Source organism: Oncorhynchus mykiss, chromosome 2 (assembly GCF_013265735.2).
Source record: "Oncorhynchus mykiss isolate Arlee chromosome 2, USDA_OmykA_1.1, whole genome shotgun sequence".
In the NCBI taxonomy this organism is placed as follows: domain Eukaryota; kingdom Metazoa; phylum Chordata; class Actinopteri; order Salmoniformes; family Salmonidae; genus Oncorhynchus; species Oncorhynchus mykiss.
Genome location: NC_048566.1, coordinates 64858063 through 64877834, shown reverse-complemented (window position 1 = coordinate 64877834; position 19772 = coordinate 64858063). Strand labels below are relative to the sequence as shown.

At 45.8% G+C, this 19772-nt stretch overlaps 1 protein-coding gene across 2 annotated transcripts in view; it reads right to left on the bottom strand.

Annotated features, from left to right (window-relative positions):
* The window catches only part of LOC110493825 (cytosolic carboxypeptidase 4), a 158582-nt gene extending 147031 nt beyond the window's left edge, over positions 1-11551 (bottom strand). Inside the window, exon 1 of one of the 2 annotated variants that reach the window (XM_036953106.1) lies at positions 11372-11551. In XM_036953106.1, coding sequence (XP_036809001.1) covers positions 11372-11447 — 76 coding nt within the window. In that variant the 5' untranslated portion in view covers positions 11448-11551. The remainder of the gene's footprint in view (positions 1-11371) is intronic. The other variant, XM_036953095.1, reaches the window with a different exon arrangement.
* Between the last annotated feature and the right edge of the window lie 8221 nt (positions 11552-19772).

Genomic DNA, 19772 nt, shown 5'->3' with positions numbered 1-19772 from the left:
ATTCGTGTGAAACTGAAAGCGCGAACCACTGCTTTTAATCAGGGCAAGGTGTCTGGTAACATGACCGAATACAAACAGTGCAGCTATTCCCTCCGCAAGGCTATCAAACAAGCTAAGCGCCAGTACAGAGACAAAGTAGAATCTCAATTCAACGGCTCAGACACAAGAGGCATGTGGCAGGGTCTACAGTCAATCACGGACTACAGGAAGAAATCCAGCCCAGTCACGGACCAGGATGTCTTGCTCCCAGGCAGACTAAATAACTTTTTTCCCCGCTTTGAGGACAATACAGTGCCACTGACACGGCCTGCAACGAAAACATGCGGTCTCTCCTTCACTGCAGCCGAGGTGAGTAAGACATTTAAACGTGTTAACCCTCGCAAGGCTGCAGGCCCAGATGGCATCCCCAGCCGCGCCCTCAGAGCATGCGCAGACCAGCTGGCCGGTGTGTTTACGGACATATTCAATCAATCCCTATACCAGTCTGCTGTTCCCACATGCTTCAAGAGGGCCACCATTGTTCCTGTTCCCAAGAAAGCTAAGGTAACTGAGCTAAATGCCTACCGCCCCGTAGCACTCACATCCGTCATCATGAAGTGCTTTGAGAGACTAGTCAAGGACCATATCACCTCCACCCTACCTGACACCCTAGACCCACTCCAATTTGCTTACCGCCCAAATAGGTCCACAGACGATGCAATCTCAACCACACTGCACACTGCCCTAACCCATCTGGACAAGAGGAATACCTATGTGAGAATGCTGTTCATCGACTACAGCTCGGCATTCAACACCATAGTACCCTCCAAGCTCGTCATCAAGCTCGAGACCCTGGGTCTCGACCCCGCCCTGTGCAACTGGGTACTGGACTTCCTGACGGGCCGCCCCCAGGTGGTGAGGGTAGGCAACAACATCTCCTCCCCGCTGATCCTCAACACTGGGGCCCCACAAGGGTGCGTTCTGAGCCCTCTCCTGTACTCCCTGTTCACCCACGACTGCGTGGCCACGCACGCCTCCAACTCAATCATCAAGTTTGCGGACGACACAACAGTGGTAGGCTTGATTACCAACAACGATGAGACGGCCTACAGGGAGGAGGTGAGGGCCCTCGGAGTGTGGTGTCAGGAAAACAACCTCACACTCAACGTCAACAAAACTAAGGAGATTTTTATTTATTTATTTATTTTACCTTTATTTAACCAGGTAGGCAAGTTGAGAACAAGTTCTCATTTACAATTGCGACCTGGCCAAGATAAAGCAAAGCAGTTCGACAGATACAACAACACAGAGTTACACATGGAGTAAAACAAACATACAGTCAATAATAAAGTATAAACAAGTCTATATACAATGTGAGCAAATGAGGTGAGAAGGGAGGTAAAGGCAAAAAAAGGCCTTGGTGGCAAGGTAAATACAATATAGCAAGTAAAACACTGGAATGGTAGTTTTGCAATGGAAGAATGTGCAAAGTAGAAATAAAAATAATGGGGTGCAAAGGAGCAAAATAAATAAATAAATTAAATACAGTTGGGAAAGAGGTAGTTGATAGGGCTAAATTATATGTGGGCTATGTACAGGTGCAGTAATCTGTGAGCTGCTCTGACAGTTGGTGCTTAAAGCTAGTGAGGGAGATAAGTGTTTCCAGTTTCAGAGATTTTTGTAGTTCGTTCCAGTCATTGGCAGCAGAGAACTGGAAAGAGAGGCGGCCAAAGAAAGAATTGGTTTTGGGGGTGACTAGAGAGATATACCTGCTGGAGCGTGTGCTACAGGTGGGAGATGCTATGGTGACCAGCGAGCTGAGATAAGGGGGGACTTTACCTAGCAGGGTCTTGTAGATGACATGGAGCCAGTGGGTTTGGCGACGAGTATGAAGCGAGGGCCAGCCAACGAGAGCGTACAGGTCGCAATGGTGGGTAGTGTATGGGGCTTTGGTGACAAAACGGATTGCACTGTGATAGACTGCATCCAGTTTGTTGAGTAGGGTATTGGAGGCTATTTTGTAAATTACATCGCCAAAGTCGAGGATTGGTAGGATGGTCAGTTTTACAAGGGTATGTTTGGCAGCATGAGTGAAGGATGCTTTGTTGCGAAATAGGAAGCCAATTCTAGATTTAACTTTGGATTGGAGATGTTTGATATGGGTCTGGAAGGAGAGTTTACAGTCTAACCAGACACCTAAGTATTTGTAGTTGTCCACGTATTCTAAGTCAGAGCCGTCCAGAGTAGTGATGTTGGACAGGCGGGTAGGTGCAGGTAGTGATCGGTTGAAGAGCATGCATTTAGTTTTACTTGTATTTAAGAGCAGTTGGAGGCCACGGAAGGAGAGTTGTATGGCATTGAAGCTTGCCTGGAGGGTTGTTAACACAGTGTCCAAAGAAGGGCCGGAAGTATACAGAATGGTGTCGTCTGCGTAGAGGTGGATCAGAGACTCACCAGCAGCAAGAGCGACCTCATTGATGTATACAGAGAAGAGAGTCGGTCCAAGAATTGAACCCTGTGGCACCCCCATAGAGACTGCCAGAGGTCCGGACAACAGACCCTCAGATTTGACACACTGAACTCTATCAGAGAAGTAGTTGGTGAACCAGGCGAGGCAATCATTTGAGAAACCAAGGCTGTTGAGTCTGCCGATGAGGATGTGGTGATTGACAGAGTCGAAAGCCTTGGCCAGATCAATGAATACGGCTGCACAGTAATGTTTCTTATCGATGGCGGTTAAGATATCGTTTAGGACCTTGAGCGTGGCTGAGGTGCACCCATGACCAGCTCTGAAACCAGATTGCATAGCAGAGAAGGTATGGTGAGATTCAAAATGGTCGGTAATCTGTTTGTTGACTTGGCTTTCGAAGACCTTAGAAAGGCATGGTAGGATAGATATAGGTCTGTAGCAGTTTGGGTCAAGAGTGTCCCCCCCTTTGAAGAGGGGGATGACCGCAGCTGCTTTCCAATCTTTGGGAATCTCAGACGACACGAAAGAGAGGTTGAACAGGCTAGTAATAGGGGTGGCAACAATTTCGGCAGATCATTTTAGAAAGAAAGGGTCCAGATTGTCTAGCCCGGCTGATTTGTAGGGGTCCAGATTTTGCAGCTCTTTCAGAACATCAGCTGAATGGATTTGGGAGAAGGAGAAATGGGGAAGGCTTGGGCGAGTTGCTGTTGGGGGTGCAGTGCTGTTGACAGGGGTAGGAGTAGCCAGGTGGAAAGCATGGCCAGCAGTAGAAAAATGCTTATTGAAATTTTCAATTATGGTGGATTTATCAGTGGTGACAGTGTTTCCTATCTTCAGTGCAGTGGGCAGCTGGGAGGAGGTGTTCTTATTCTCCATGGACTTTACAGTGTCCCAGAACTTTTTTGAGTTAGTGTTGCAAGAAGCAAATTTCTGCTTGAAAAAGCTAGCCTTGGCTTTTCTAACTGCCTGTGTATAATGGTTTCTAGCTTCCCTGAACAGCTGCATATCACGGGGGCTGTTCGATGCTAATGCAGAACGCCATAGGACGTTTTTGTGTTGATTAAGGGCAGTCAGGTCTGGGGAGAACCAAGGGCTATATCTGTTCCTGGTTCTAAATTTCTTGAATGGGGCATGTTTATTTAAGATGGTTAGGAAGGCATTTTTAAAAAATATCCAGGCATCCTCTACTGACGGGATGAGGTCAATATCCTTCCAGGATACCCCGGCCAGGTCGATTAGAAAGGCCTGCTCGCTGAAGTGTTTCAGGGAGCGTTTTACAGTGATGAGAGGAGGTCGTTTGACCGCTGACCCATTACGGATGCAGGCAATGAGGCAGTGATCGCTGAGATCTTGGTTGAAGACAGCAGAGGTGTATTTAGAGGGGAAGTTGGTTAGGATGATATCTATGAGGGTGCCCGTGTTTAAGGCTTTGGGGAGGTACCTGGTAGGTTCATTGATAATTTGTGTGAGATTGAGGGCATCAAGTTTAGATTGTAGGATGGCTGGGGTGTTAAGCATGTTCCAGTTTAGGTCGCCTAGCAGCACGAGCTCTGAAGATAGATGGGGGGCAATCAGTTCACATATGGTGTCCAGAGCACAGCTGGGGGCAGAGGGTGGTCTATAGCAGGCGGCAACGGTGAGAGACTTGTTTTTAGAAAGGTGGATTTTTAAAAGTAGAAGTTCAAATTGTTTGGGTACAGACCTGGATAGTAGGACAGAACTCTGCAGGCTATCTTTGCAGTAAATTGCAACACCGCCCCCTTTGGCAGTTCTATCTTGTCTGAAAATGTTGTAGTTTGGAATTAAAATGTCTGAATTTTTGGTGGTCTTCCTAAGCCAGGATTCAGACACAGCTAGAACATCCGGGTTGGCAGAGTGTGCTAAAGCAGTGAATAGAACAAACTTAGGGAGGAGGCTTCTAATGTTAACATGCATGAAACCAAGGCTATTACGGTTACAGAAGTCGTCAAAAGAGAGCGCCTGGGGAATAGGAGTGGAGCTAGGCACTGCAGGGCCTGGATTCACCTCTACATCGCCAGAGGAACATAGGAGGAGTAGAATAAGGGTGCGACTAAAAGCAATAAGAATTGGTCGTCTAGAACGTCTGGAACAGAGAGTAAAAGGAGGTTTCTGGGGGCGATAAAATAGCATCAAGGTATAATGTACAGACAAAGGTAAGGTAGGATGTGAATACAGTGGAGGTAAACCTAGGTATTGAGTGATGAAGAGAGAGATATTGTCTCTAGAAACATCATTGAAACCAGGAGATGTCATTGCATGTGTGGGTGGTGGAACTAATAGGTTGGATAAGGTATAGTGAGCAGGACTAGAGGCTCTACAGTGAAATAAGCCAATAAACACTAACCAGAACAGCAATGGACAAGACATATTGACATTAAGGAGAGGCATGCTTAGTCGAGTGATCAAAAGGGTCCAGTGAGTGGAGAGGTTGGTTTAGGGTCACGGCGATTTAGACAGCTAGCCAAGCCAACCGGTAGCAAGCTAGCATAGGATGGAGTCTGTTGTTAGCCACCTCTTGCGTTCGGTCAGTAGATTAGTGGGGTTCCGTGTGGTAGAGGGGATTAATCAAAATCACACAACAACAAAAATAAGAACAATAGATATAGTTATAGAGGCCCGAGAAGAAAACATAATAATTCAAATAAATAAATTGTCCGATTGTCTATTCAGAATAGCAGCCGGAAAGACAGCTAACGGTTAGCGGGCCGCAGATGGGCGTTCCGGTAACGTCGCGACAGAGGAGCCAGCCGGATCTCCTTCAGGTAGATAACGTCGGCAGTCCGGTTGTGAAGGCCCGGTGGGGCTCCGCGTAGGCAGTGAAACGGGTCCGGATAGGTGACTGCAGCCCAGGAGTGAATGATGGAACTCAGGCGTGATTGACGGAGCTGGCTAGCACCGGAACAATCGATGTTTGCTCCGGAATCGACGAAAGCCGACTGTCACACGGATAGCAGCTAGCTAGCTGTGAAATCCGGGTATGAATGTCCAGAGAGCAGTTGAAATCCAGGGACATGGAGAGAAAAATTGGTCCGGTATGTTCCGTTCCGAGCCGCGCTGCGCCGTACAAAACTAGCGATAGATTTTCGATAGATTTTCGAACTAAAGGACAGCCGATGACCACAAACCGTGGTTAGCTTCTGATTAGCTTCTGGGCTAGCTCCTGGCTAGCTTCTGGCTAGTTTCTGGCCAGCCTCCTGGAGTTTCTGGCTAGCTTCCTGAAGGATTGCAGATCTGAGGTAAATAATACTTTTTTATAAATATAAATTGGTGAGGCTGGTTGCAGGAGAGTGTTTAGAAGATGAGTTGATGGAAAATAAAAATAAAATGTATGTGAAAAAAGTTGTAAATATATATATATACAGGACACGACAAGACGAGGACAAAAGACGTCTGAACTGCTATGCGATCTTGGATGAGAATGATTGTGGACTTCAGGAAACAGCAGAGGGAACACCCCCCTATCCACATCGATGGAACAGTAGTGGAGAGGGTAGCAAGTTTTAAGTTCCTCGGCATACACATCACAGACAAACTGAATTGGTCCACTCACACAGACAGTATCGTGAAGAAGGCGCAGCAGCGCCTCTTCAACCTCAGGAGGCTGAAGAAATTCGGCTTGTCACCAAAAGCACTCACAAACTTCTACAGATGCACAATCGAGAGCATCCTGGCGGGCTGTATCACCGCCTGGTATGGCAACTGCACCGCCCTCAACCGTAAGGCTCTCCAGAGGGTAGTGAGGTCTGCACAACGCATCACCGGGGGCAAACTACCTGCCCTCCAGGACACCTACACCACCCGATGTCACAGGAAGGCCATAAAGATCATCAAGGACATCAACCACCCGAGCCACTGCCTGTTCACCCCGCTATCATCCAGAAGGCGAGGTCAGTACAGGTGCATCAAAGCTGGGACCGAGAGACTGAAAAACAGCTTCTATCTCAAGGCCATCAGACTGTTAAACAGCCACCACTAACACTGAGTGGCTGCTGCCAACACACTGACACTGACTCAACTCCAGCCACTTTAATAATGGGAATTGATGGGAAATTATGTAAATATATCACTAGCCACTTTAAACAATGCTACCTTATATAAATGTTACTTACCCTACATTATTCATCTCATATGCATACGTATATACTGTACTCTATATCATCGACGGTATCCTTATGTAATACATGTATCACTAGCCACTTTATACTATACTATGCCACTTTGTTTACATACTCATCTCATTTGTACATACTGTACCCGATACCATCTACTGTATCTTGCCTATGCTGCTCTGTACCATCACTCATTCATATATCCTTATGTACATATTCTTTATCCCCTTACACTGTGTACAAGACAGTAGTTTTGGAATTGTTAGTTAGATTACTTGTTATTACTGCATTGTCGGAACTAGAAGCACAAGCATTTTGCTACACTCGCATTAACATCTGCTAACCATGTGTATGTGACAAATAAAATTTGATTTGATTTGATTTGATTTGATAAAGCTTCATTCACGCCTCACAATAAAATAATGTTGTCCAGCTAAAGTATGAAGCTTAATATTTAACATCATTTTGAGCCATGTAATAGTCGTAGCCCAGTTAGCGTTTTAGGATGCTAGCGTTCAGATAGTCCCTCTGCCCTCATTGCCTTCCAGTGTGTAGGTTGTCATCTGAAAAGTTACGGTCTGAAAGGTTACACCATCTCCTGGGCTACTCCCTTTTTGCTGTGAAACACGTCTTGGTGGCCATTACATCCAATTGTCCCATTTCAACCATCATCGGTATACACTCTACATTAACAGCTAAGACTTAAATCACACTAATGTTTCTTAACGATGGACATAACACACTAAGGGCTCTATTTTCGGGTGGCGGTAAGGAGGTGCAAGTGTCAAATGCCGATAGTTTGCAATTTTGTTTGCAATTCCTTAAAAACCTGCACCGATATGCCAATTTCAATGTGCACAAATAGATATGTTTAAGACCGTCCAAAAGCTGGTCTTAGCGATAACGCAGTTGGTTATGGTATTAGTAGTAGCTGCCTTGTGTACATTGCCAATGTATTATTAAAATATTACAAGCAGCAAACCACTCATTCACCTTTTTTATTTCTTTTGAACGTTATTTTTATTTTTTCTGTGAAAGATTTGGACTCATTATGTGCAATACCCATTGCATGAAAGGTGTCAGTAACTGTAGGAAGCCTGCTAAGGAAATTTTTATTTTTTAAAGACTGCTTATTGTTTTTGGTTTATCACTTTGTCAAAAAGGAATCTTCCACTTACCTAACTGTCAAATCACAGGAATTCCGATAGCTGCCCATGGTGCTGAATCCACTTCTAGGCTATATTTGCCTGTTTGTTTGTTTACCTTTTAAGTGGCAAAGTCACTACTGGCCATGTCAATGGCGATGGTAGGCTATAGCTATATATACAGTATTTGGGGGCAGTAATGTTGAGTGGACATTCCCCTTTCTCTTTATATTGGATATTTTTCCAGCTCATGTGGAAAGTGTGGATGTGTGTAAAACCCCCCATAGTCTACGCTGTCTTAGGCCCAATATGATATGCCCACAGGGAGCAATTATGGTGCATGCAACTGTATTTACACATAGCCTATTTAAAACAAGTTTATTTTATTCAATTTAGGCCTTATCAATAGTGAATTTAATCTTGCTTATTGACAATGTTTGGCTTGTCTATGGCTCACACATAATGCATTTTACAGTAGGCCTATATCAGTGCAAAGGCTATGTTAACAATATATTGAAGCCATGTAATTACAGTTCAAAAACAAGTTCAACATATTTAACAAATATGGGATAGGCCTACATTTTGTTATTTTGGTACCGTAGGCTATTTAACAAACTAGGCTATGACAGACTAACATTTGAATTGGATTCTGATTGGCCAGTGAGGGGTCAACACACCTTCAAATTGTTTTTTCATCGAAACCCAGCACTTTCGTGCTACCTCCAGCTACTGCGCCCATAATTCTGGTTGTGACAATAGTAGACCCACAAACCTATAGCACTACTGCCAGTGCAAAGAATTTGGTTTGTTAAAATAGACCCCTAAAAAGACAGGTGTCAAATCATAAAGGATGTCCACTCCTAAATTTAACCTACAACCTGCGTCTGAGATCTTGTAGGAATTTGCGCGGGGGGGTTGTGGCTGTAAACGTCAAATGACTGCTTACTGCTTCAGAAATTGCTGAAAGACGTCCTGTATGTTTAGTATTGGATGACTATAAAATAGGGGTTAAACATTCAGTTCCTCAGGTCAAAATGTCAACTGATGACAAGGTGACCAGATGGTAATTTCTTGTTTTGGCTCCAGCAGCTATATTTAGGTGGGAGATTGAAACCTAGTATGTCATAAAACAAAGCTGAGGACGAATGCCGTGGCATTATGGGAGCCTTGGCTTCATTAAGTTTCACTGGCTCTCTGACAGGTCCAATATCAGCGAATATCAACACCCCAAGATAACCCTACTAATATTTCAGAAGCAAGAAAGTAATTTGTCCCTTTAAAGCATTGTTTCCTTAGGTGACTAGTCCGTTGTTGAAAATAACTCAAGGAGGAGGAAGACGGTAAACTTGACCTTGAACTTCAGAGGGAAATTAGAAACCACCTCCAGGCTGTGGAGACAAATCTTTCCTCACAGAAGCACGAGCCAGGGCTATTGGACCTATTAGTCCACAGTTGCAAAGAAGCGCTATCACATTGCTAATCTGCAGAGCCACAACAGAGCGACATCTTTGTCCAGTTAAGGTGCATGAATTAGAGGTAACCTAAATCCTAGCTAATTAGCACATCACAGGGTAAACCAGGACTCAAATGGCTCGTTCGCAGTGGGATAGGATGGTGAGACCGAAGGCATCTTTCATCAAACAGATTCCTCTCAGAACGACACAGAGGGATAACTATGGCTCTGTGAATAAGTTGCTATTAATAAGAAACAATTTGACCCTGGAGTTGAATTACCCCCGCACTGGTGTTCAGCGTCGGTGACACACAAGTACTGCCTTTTGGCTTTTACACTAAAGCTACCTAAATCCCTCTGTGGCACAAGAACAACAGTCATGTATTCAAATGACTCACTACTCAGTCAAAGCTAAAATTACCACGCTACCAGTGCTATGCTCTAATCATGAAAAGATACATACCTAGAAGGTATCAAACCAATTTTTCACCTTCTCAAATGGTTTTTGCAGTAGCAGCTTCAAGCAAAATACCAAAATGAATGTGAATTTAAAATTGAATTGCTGAGATAATTAAAATCTCAAAACATGTCTGCTGTCAAGGCTAGATGCCATTTATGTCTTTCTAATATGAAATGAAGATATGTTGAAGATTCAGTGTTAAGTTCAAGGTGTTTTACTGACAGACACACACAAACTCACACACACGCACAACTGAATTACTTCTTCTTGAGGAGGAGTTGCTACCATTTTATTTAGCTCTCATCCATACAGCCTAGCGAATTAAGCAAGGTGACTGCCTGTCACAACAGAACTAAATTCTCTCCCTAATCCACACACATACATGGTCTATGAGTTATGACCTACACCTGTGGGACATGTAGTTCTTGGCATTTCTCTCTCTCTCTCCCCCACCCTCTCGCTCTGTTTCTCCCTGTCTCTGCTGAGTCACCTCTCTGCTGATATCTTTCTCTCTCTTGATCCCCACACAATATGTTCAACTGCTCCTAAACACTGTTTTAATATACTTGACTCATGCCGTATAACCTAGTATAACCTATTTGTCACTTTACAACACACAATATGGAAACAGATACAACCATCGAATATAACATTATCTGATAATGAAAGGGATAACGCCATAGAAATGACTGGGTGGAAAGGAGAAGTAAAGGGCATTTGTATAGCAATGCTTGCCATTGTCAGCTTGCTACTCAGGTGCATCTAAAAACTGAGCTCCTGGTGAAATGAGTTCACAGAAGCCTCCTTAATGCATGGGCCTGTAAAGACCCCAGACAAGATGACATACCTTTCTATACATATCCACTACACCGAAGCGAGCAAAACGGAGATTCTGTATATAGTCCCAAGTGTATCTCCTAATAGCAACACACCATGATACTGCTGTTGTGCTATCGTATTGGGTTCCACCAAAAAGTTAATCAAGTAGAAGGTGTTACAAGAAATATTTCCAAGTAGGCCTAATAGCCGACACCATACTGTATATATACTGCAATGTATGTATCTGCTCCTATAAGTAACAGAAAGGATGTTAAAGCCCAACTTTGCTGCATTGGACATATCTTGGTATTAGCTTGGAGGATCCTGTACCATCCTGCACTTGCCTGCCTGCACCACCGTTATTCAGATGAAGCATTTGTAATGTGGCAGAAAGAAGGAAGAATTTTTGTATTTTAACTTCAACACACAATATTAATTAGGTAATCAACTCTAATTGACAAGATTTTCATTGAAACTACTAGGCTAGATATCAGTAAGGTAAATATATTTTTGCAAGACCCGTGGTGGTTGTTCATTGTGGGGGAGAGGCAATTGGATGCCGAGTAATAAAACTGAACTCATGCATGAATTAGAATCACAGCCTCTAAAAAAGTAGTACGCAAGACATTGTGAAATTCAAATCTATGATGGGATCCATGTTTGCACTGATACTAAAAATAATCATGTCTCTGACATAAAAATAAAAAAAACAAGGTAACACTGTACAGTGTTAACAAAAAGGATATGCATGCAATATTATTGCATAAACCGAGAGCTTTGCATGTGTAAGTCAAGCCCTGACTCTCACCACTTCTCAATGAATGATTCGAGACCTGCGCCAAGTGAGGGATTTCAAAAGCACATTCAAGACATATCAAGGATGCATACTGTATCAAGGATGCATATCCTGCTTACCACTGGAGGAGTAGTTACCCAGCTCTTTCAGGGTTCCGTTCCAGGTAAAGTTACTGCATTTGCTGTAGTGGTGCATGGTTTGTGCTGTGTCTAACCCAGAAGGGGAATAAAGGATGCGTGTACAAGGGGGGCTCGGTCAGCTCTCCTTCCTCTCACTACTGTCTGTCCTCTAAGTGTTTCTCAGGGGCAGCCCACCCGTTGAGCTCTGACTGGAGGAATGTGCCTGGCTGTGTTTTAAAACGCCCTTGTCCGTTAACTCTCCCATTGGACCTCTTGTGCGTCAAACAGTGACATGGATAAGTGAACTCTAGAGTGTAAATCACCCCAGCACTCCCTTGTCATCGAGATCAGCTTGTGGGTTCCAGGTTGTAGCACATTGCTACAGAGCCTCAGTGTGTGTGTGTGTGTGTGTGTGTGCGTGTGTGTGTGTGTGTGTGTGTGTGTGTGTGTGTGTGTGTGTGTGTGTGTGTGTGTGTGTGTGTGTTTGGTGAGATTTCTAATATTTCTAGTATGCAATGTGAGTAGACAGGCAACAAATGTTTCCTTTGAACTCAAGCTGTTTAGAATAGATTGTTGTAAATATTTGTACAATTTCCATCAATCATAATGTAAGCGTATTCAATCCAATGCATATGCAGTTTGTTGATTAGGTCTATCTATACCAGTGAATTGTGGCAGCTTGCAAATTATATAACCATGACAACAATCAAAACAAACGCGACACTAATGCACAAAACTATTTGTCCTGAACTTTCCATAACCAGCAGGGCGATGGAAGAAGACCATGGGCCTGTTCCATTCAGAATACATCTACACTCTTCGAAAAAAGGATTCCAAAAGGGTTATTTGGCTGTCCCCATAGGAGAACCCTTTTGAATCTTTTTGGTTCCAGGTAGAAGTCTTTTGGGTTCCATGTAGAACCCCCTGTGGAAAGGATTCTACATTTTGGTTCCATATGCCCTGGAACCAAAAGGGTTCTACCCGGAACGCAAAACTATTCAATACTGTAGTTCTTCAAAGGGTTCTCCTATGGGGAGAGTCGAAAGAACCCTTTTAGGTTGTAGATAGCATCGTTTTATTCTAAGAGTGTACGATTGAATCAGCCCTCAGTGTGAATGAAGTGAATTCTTAAAGCAGTGCTGCCTCAGTGACTAAACAGACACAGACATAGATCATAACTCACTGCCATACCACAAACCTTCATTACGGTCAGACTAGGTGCCAGGAAGCAGTGACAACAATGCTGGGAACGTAACGCAGAGCAAAAACAATACAGTCATTCAGTAAATGTAATGAGAATACCTTAACTGAGAGGTCTAAAGCAAGACAACATTGCAGCTCTAGCTACTTTAACTATAGGCAAAGTGTTACAAACAACTGCATGTCCTGAAGTCAGAGAGCTGAGCAGTATATCTTTACCGAGAGACCTCGGACCACAGATTTACGACTGGCCGGCTGTCTCTCAACCTGTTAATTAACACTTTACATCCTTAGAATGACTGGGCCTGACTGACATGGATGCCATGAAAGGAACCAAATCTCTCTCGCTATTTACATCATTCTCTCTCTCTCTCTCTCTCTCTCTCTCTCTCTCTCTCTCTCTCTCTCAATTTCAATCACATTCAATTTATTAGCCCACAATTCTTTGACCTGTATAATTGGAGAAGGTTTTCCTCATGAAGTAGTATCATACAGCAGGTCAGGCTGATGACCCATGATGTTACAGACCTCCGCTGTAGCAAACAAGGTTGAGTAGTCCTTTCAGATGGCGTACTGTATGCTAGGATGTAAGGCTGTCCTTAGCCCTGAAGGTTAATAAGCCTCCTGGGCCTAGTCAGGTGCCAGTAGGGAACCGGTAAACAGTTTAATCCCTGCTGCAGAGAGGCAGAGCAGAGCGATGGATGGATGCCCATGCGTAATTATGTCCTCCAGGATTTCCCTTTTACACCCAATGCTACTAGCCTTCCAGACAGATTAAACTTCCAGCTAGCCATGGATGTTTGGTTACACTGTGTGCCTCCTGCATTTGGCCTCTTGGTGGAATGACTTTAATATTTTTCAGAATTTCATAATTAATAAACATTATTTTATTTTTTTCTGAAAATCTGGCATTTCTATTTCAAACGGTTTTGTTGTTTCAGTCTTCTGTGATGTATATAAATTGTAGTATTGGGATGCAAACTCAAAATATTATACATTCAACTCTATATCTGACATGGTCTTCTTTTTTGTAAGCCCACAACCATGTGTGTGAGGTGTAGACTTTTATTTCAAAGTAGATTTGTTTAAGACTACCAAGAAACACTCTGTGTGACACTGATGTAGCCCACTTCAGTATAAGGTTAAATAGCCAAATACACTCATATTCTACAGTACTAAGCTGGCGAGATCAGGCCGGCTTGAGAGGCTAAATCCTCATACCAAGCACCAGCACTCTTCATATATAAATCAGAGGAGTGTGCAAGGTCGTGAGAAGGCTATACACAACTCTCATGTTGTACCACAAATTATCCAGCTTTAACTTTCATAAATCAGTAGCAGCATAACTACAGAAATAACAATCATCAACCTCCTATAGGGGAAATGCTTTATGGTTAAAAATACAACAGAGACCAGTTCCATCTGTTATACAAACTGTAAGCAGGAATAGCAGCAAATGAATGGTACATCGATGCAAGGACATTCAAACACCATTTGAAATCTTTGACAAGTTTTGTATCAAAGTAATACTTGTATTGCTGTGTCCTCATGGACAAACCACATCCTGACCGACAGACATACTGTAACTTTGTATTTAAAGGACTTCACAAGCTAATTGCAATGGCTGAATGTGGGGAGACATAAATGGCTGGGTTTATTTCTCTGTCTAGAACTAAACTAGAGGCAATGGTGGAAAAAGTACTCAATTGTCAAATACTTGTGTCAAAGTAAAGAAAATGACTAAAGTGAAAGTGAAAGTCACCCAGTAAAATACTACATGAGTAAAAGTCTGAAAGTATTTGGTTTTAAATGTGCTTAAGTTTCAAAAGAAAATGACGAATAGCCAGGGGCACCCTCCTACACTCAGACATCATTTTCAAATGAAGCATTTGTGATTAGTGAGTCCGCCAGATCAGAGGCAGGAAGGATGACCAGGGATGTTCTCTTGATAAGTGTGAGAATTGGACCATTTTCCTGTCTGAAATGTAATAACACTTTTGGGTGTCAGGGAAAATGTATGGAGTAAAAAGTACAGTAAAGTTCTTTATGAATGTAGTGAAGTAAAAGCAAGAGTTGGCAAAAATATAAATAGTAATGTACAGTAAAAACGACTTAAGTAGTACTTTAAAGTATTTTTACTTAATCCTTGAGTAGTCTTAACATTCTGTATACTCCCCTTGTGTCATGTACTGTCATGTTGTGTCTTGTCTCTGTCCTTTCCCTTCACCCTGTCTCCCTCTGCTGGTCGTTGTTAGGTTACCTTTTCTCCCCCTCTTTCCCCCAGCTGTGCCTTGTCTCCTCCTAACCACCTCGTCACCCCTTTTTCCCACCTGTTCCCTTTTTCCCTCTGATTAGGTCCCTATATCTCTCTCTGTTTCTGCTCCTGTCTTTGTCGGATTCTTGTTTGTTGTGTTTCATGCCTGAGCCAGACTATCGTCATGTTTGCTGTAACCTTGTCCTGTCGGAATCTGCCGGTCTATCTGAGCCTACCTATGTTTGGTTATTAAAGAAGCTCTGTTTAAGTTAGTTCGCTTTTGGGTCCTCATTCACTCACCGTAACAGAAGAATCCGACCAAGAATGGACCCAGCGACTTCGGATCCTCTCCACTCAGCCGTCGAGATCCAGGGAGCGATGCTAGGCAGACACGAGCAGGAATTGTCTGCTGCTCGACATGCCGTTGAGACCCTGGCCACCCAAGTCTCCAACCTCACAGAACAGGTTCACCATCTCCGCCTCGATCCACCGGCCACTTCCAGGGCTCTCGAATCTCCGGAGCCCAGAATCAATAACCCGCCGTGTTACTCTGGGGAGCCCACTGAATGCCGCTCGTTCCTCACCCAGTGTGATATTGTGTTTTCTCTCCAGCCCAACACTTACTCCAGGAGCACTGCTCGTGTCGCCTACGTCATATCTCTCCTTATTGGACGGGCTCGTGAGTGGGGCACGGCAATCTGGGAGGCAAGGGCTGAGTGTACTAACCAGTATCAGGACTTTAAGGAGGAGATGATACGGGTTTTTGATCGATCTGTTTTTGGGGAGGAGGCTTCCAGGGCCCTGTCTTCCCTATGTCAAGGTAATCGATCCATAACAGACTACTCTATTGAGTTTCGCACTCTTGCTGCCTCCAGTGGCTGGAACGAGCCGGCTTTGCTCGCTCGTTTTCTGGAGGGTCTCCGCGCAGAGGTAAAGGATGAGATTCTCTCCCGGGAGGTTCCTTCCAGCGTGGATTCCTTGATTGAACTCGCTATTCGCATTGAGCGACGGGTTGATCTTCGTCACCGAGCTCGTGGAAAGGAGCTCGCGTTCTCCGTTGCCCCCCTCTCCGCATCACTACCATCTTCCTCTGCCGGCTCGGGTGCTGAGCCCATGCAGCTGGGAGGTATCCGCATCTCGACTAAGGAGAGGGAACGGAGAATCACCAACCGCCTCTGTCTCTATTGCGGTTCCGCTGGTCATTTTGTCATTTCATGTCCAGTAAAAGGCCAGAGCTCATCAGTAAGCGGAGGGCTACTGGTGAGCGCTACTACTCCTGTCTCTCCTTCAAGATCCTGCACTACCTTGTCGGTCCATCTACGCTGGACCGGTTCGTCAGCTTCCTGCAGTGCCTTAATAGACTCTGGGGCGGAGGGCTGTTTTATGGACGAGACCTGGGCTCGGGAACATGACATTCCTCTCAGACAGTTAAAGGAGCCCACGGCCTTGTTCGCCCTGGATGGTAGTCCTCTCCCCAGGATTCAGCGTGAGACGCTACCTTTAACCCTCACTGTTTCTGGTAATCATAGTGAAACCATTTCTTTTTTAATTTTTCGTTCACCTTTTACACCTGTTGTTTTGGGCCATCCCTGGCTAGTTTGTCATAATCCTTCCATTAATTGGTCTAGTAATTCTATCCTCTCCTGGAACGTCTCTTGTCATGTGAAATGTTTAATGTCTGCTATCCCTCCTGTTTCCTCTGTCTCTTCTTCACAGGAGGAGCCTGGTGATTTGACAGGGGTGCCGGAGGAATATCACGATCTGCGCACGGTGTTCAGTCGGTCCAGGGCCACCTCTCTTCCTCCACACCGGTCGTATGATTGTAGTATTGATCTCCTTCCGGGAACCACCCCCCCCCCCCGGGGTAGACTATACTCTCTGTCGGCTCCCGAACGTAAGGCTCTCGAAGATTATTTGTCTGTAGCTCTTGACGCAGGTACCATAGTCCCCTCCTCCTCTCCCGCCGGAGCGGGGTTTTTTTTTGTCAAGAAGAAGGACGGGTCTCTGCGCCCCTGCATAGATTATCGAGGGCTGAATGACATAACAGTGAAGAATCGTTATCCGCTTCCTCTTATGTCTTCAGCCTTCGAGATCCTGCAGGGAGCCAGGTTTTTCACTAAGTTGGACCTTCGTAACGCTTACCATCTCGTGCGCATCAGGGAGGGGGACGAGTGGAAGACGGCGTTTAACACTCCGTTAGGGCACTTTGAATACCGGGTTCTTCCTTTCGGCCTCGCTAACGCTCCAGCTGTCTTTCAGGCATTAGTCAATGATGTCCTGAGAGACATGCTGAACATCTTTGTTTTCGTTTACCTTGACGATATCCTGATTTTTTCACCGTCACTCCAGATTCATGTTCAGCACGTTCGACGTGTCCTCCAGCGCCTTTTAGAGAATTGTCTTATTGTGAAGGCTAAAAAGTGCACTTTTCATGCCTCCTCCGTCACATTTCTCGGTTCTGTTATTTCCGCTGAAGGCATTAAGATGGATCCCGCTAAGGTCCAAGCTGTCATTGATTGGCCCGTCCCTAAGTCACGCGTCGAGCTGCAGCGCTTTCTCGGCTTCGCGAACTTCTATCGTCGTTTCATCCGTAATTTCGGTCAGGTGGCAGCTCCTCTCACAGCCCTTACTTCTGTCAAGACGTGCTTTAAGTGGTCCGTTTCCGCCCAGGGAGCTTTTGATCTCCTCAAGAATCGTTTTACATCCGCTCCTATCCTTGTTACACCTGACGTCTCTAGACAGTTCGTTGTCGAGGTTGACGCGTCAGAGGTGGGCGTGGGAGCCATTCTTTCTCAGCGCTCCCTCTCTGACGACAAGGTCCACCCATGCGCGTATTTTTCTCATCGCCTGTCGCCGTCGGAACGTAACTATGATGTGGGTAACCGCGAACTGCTCGCCATCCGGTTAGCCCTAGGCGAATGGCGACAGTGGTTGGAGGGGGCGACCGTTCCTTTTGTCGTTTGGACTGACCATAGGAACCTTGAGTACATCCGTTCTGCCAAACGACTTAATGCGCGTCAGGCGCGTTGGGCGCTGTTTTTCGCTCGTTTCGAGTTCGTGATTTCTTATCGTCCGGGCTCTAAGAACACCAAGCCTGATGCTTTGTCTCGTCTCTTCAGTTCTTCAGTAGCCTCCACTGACCCCGAGGGGATTCTCCCTGAGGGGCGTGTTGTCGGGTTGACTGTCTGGGGAATTGAGAGGCAGGTAAAGCAAGCGCTCACTCACACTCCGTCGCCGCGCGCTTGTCCTAGGAACCTTCTTTTCGTTCCCGTTCCTACTCGTCTGGCCGTTCTTCAGTGGGCTCACTCTGCCAAGTTAGCCGGCCACCCTGGCGTTCGGGGTACGCTTGCTTCCATTCGCCAGCGTTTTTGGTGGCCCACCCGGGAGCATGACACGCGTCGTTTCGTGGCTGCTTGTTCGGTCTGCGCGCAGACTAAGTCCGGTAACTCTCCTCCTGCCGGCCGTCTCAGGCCGCTTCCTATTCCCTCTCGACCGTGGTCTCACATCGCCTTAGATTTTGTCACCGGACTGCCTTCGTCAGCGGGGAAGACTGTTATTCTTACGGTTGTCGATAGGTTCTCTAAGGCGGCTCATTTCATTCCCCTTGCTAAGCTTCCTTCTGCTAAAGAGACGGCACAAATCATCATCGAGAATGTTTTCAGAATTCATGGCCTTCCGTCAGACGTCGTTTCGGACAGAGGTCCGCAATTCACGTCTCAATTTTGGAGGGAGTTTTGCCGTTTGATTGGGGCTTCCGTCAGTCTCTCTTCCGGCTTTCACCCCCAGTCTAACGGTCAAGCAGAACGGGCCAATCAGACTATTGGTCGCATCTTACGCAGTCTTTCTTTTCGCAACCCTGCGTCTTGGTCAGAACAGCTCCCCTGGGCAGAATACGCCCACAACTCGCTTCCTTCGTCTGCGACCGGGCTATCTACTTTTCAGAGTAGCCTCGGGTACCAGCCTCCGCTGTTCTCATCTCAGTTCGCCGAGTCCAGCGTCCCCTCCGCTCAGGCTTTTGTCCAACGTTGCGAGCGCACCTGGAAGAGGGTCAGGTCTGCACTTTGCCGTTATAGGACGCAGACTGTGAGGGCTGCTAATAAGCGTAGAACTAAGAGTCCTAGATATTGTCGCGGTCAGAGAGTTTGGCTCTCCACTCAGAACCTTCCCCTTAAGACGGCTTCTCGCAAGTTGACCCCGCGGTTCATTGGTCCGTTCCGTATTTCTCGGGTCATTAATCCTGTCGCAGTTCAACTTCTTCTTCCGCGATACCTTCGTCGCGTCCACCCGGTCTTCCATGTCTCCTGCATCAAGCCCGTCCTTCGCGCCCCCGCTCGTCTTCCCCCCCCCCCCCCCCATCCTTGTCGAGGGCGCACCCATCTACAGGGTCCGTAGAATTTTGGACATGCGTCCTCGGGGCCGTGGTCACCAGTACCTCGTAGATTGGGAGGGGTACGGTCCTGAGGAGAGGAGTTGGGTTCCCTCTCGGGACGTGCTGGACCGTGCGCTGATCGAGGATTTCCTCCGTTGCCGCCAGGTTTCCTCCTCGAGTGCGCCAGGAGGCGCTCGGTGAGTGGGGGGGTACTGTCATGTACTGTCATGTTGTGTCTTGTCTCTGTCCTTTCCCTTCACCCTGTCTCCCTCTGCTGGTCGTTGTTAGGTTACCTTTTCTCCCCCTCTTTCCCCCAGCTGTGCCTTGTCTCCTCCTAACCACCTCGTCACCCCTTTTTCCCACCTGTTCCCTTTTTCCCTCTGATTAGGTCCCTATATCTCTCTCTGTTTCTGCTCCTGTCTTTGTCGGATTCTTGTTTGTTGTGTTTCATGCCTGAGCCAGACTATCGTCATGTTTGCTGTAACCTTGTCCTGTCGGAATCTGCCGGTCTATCTGAGCCTACCTATGTTTGGTTATTAAAGAAGCTCTGTTTAAGTTAGTTCGCTTTTGGGTCCTCA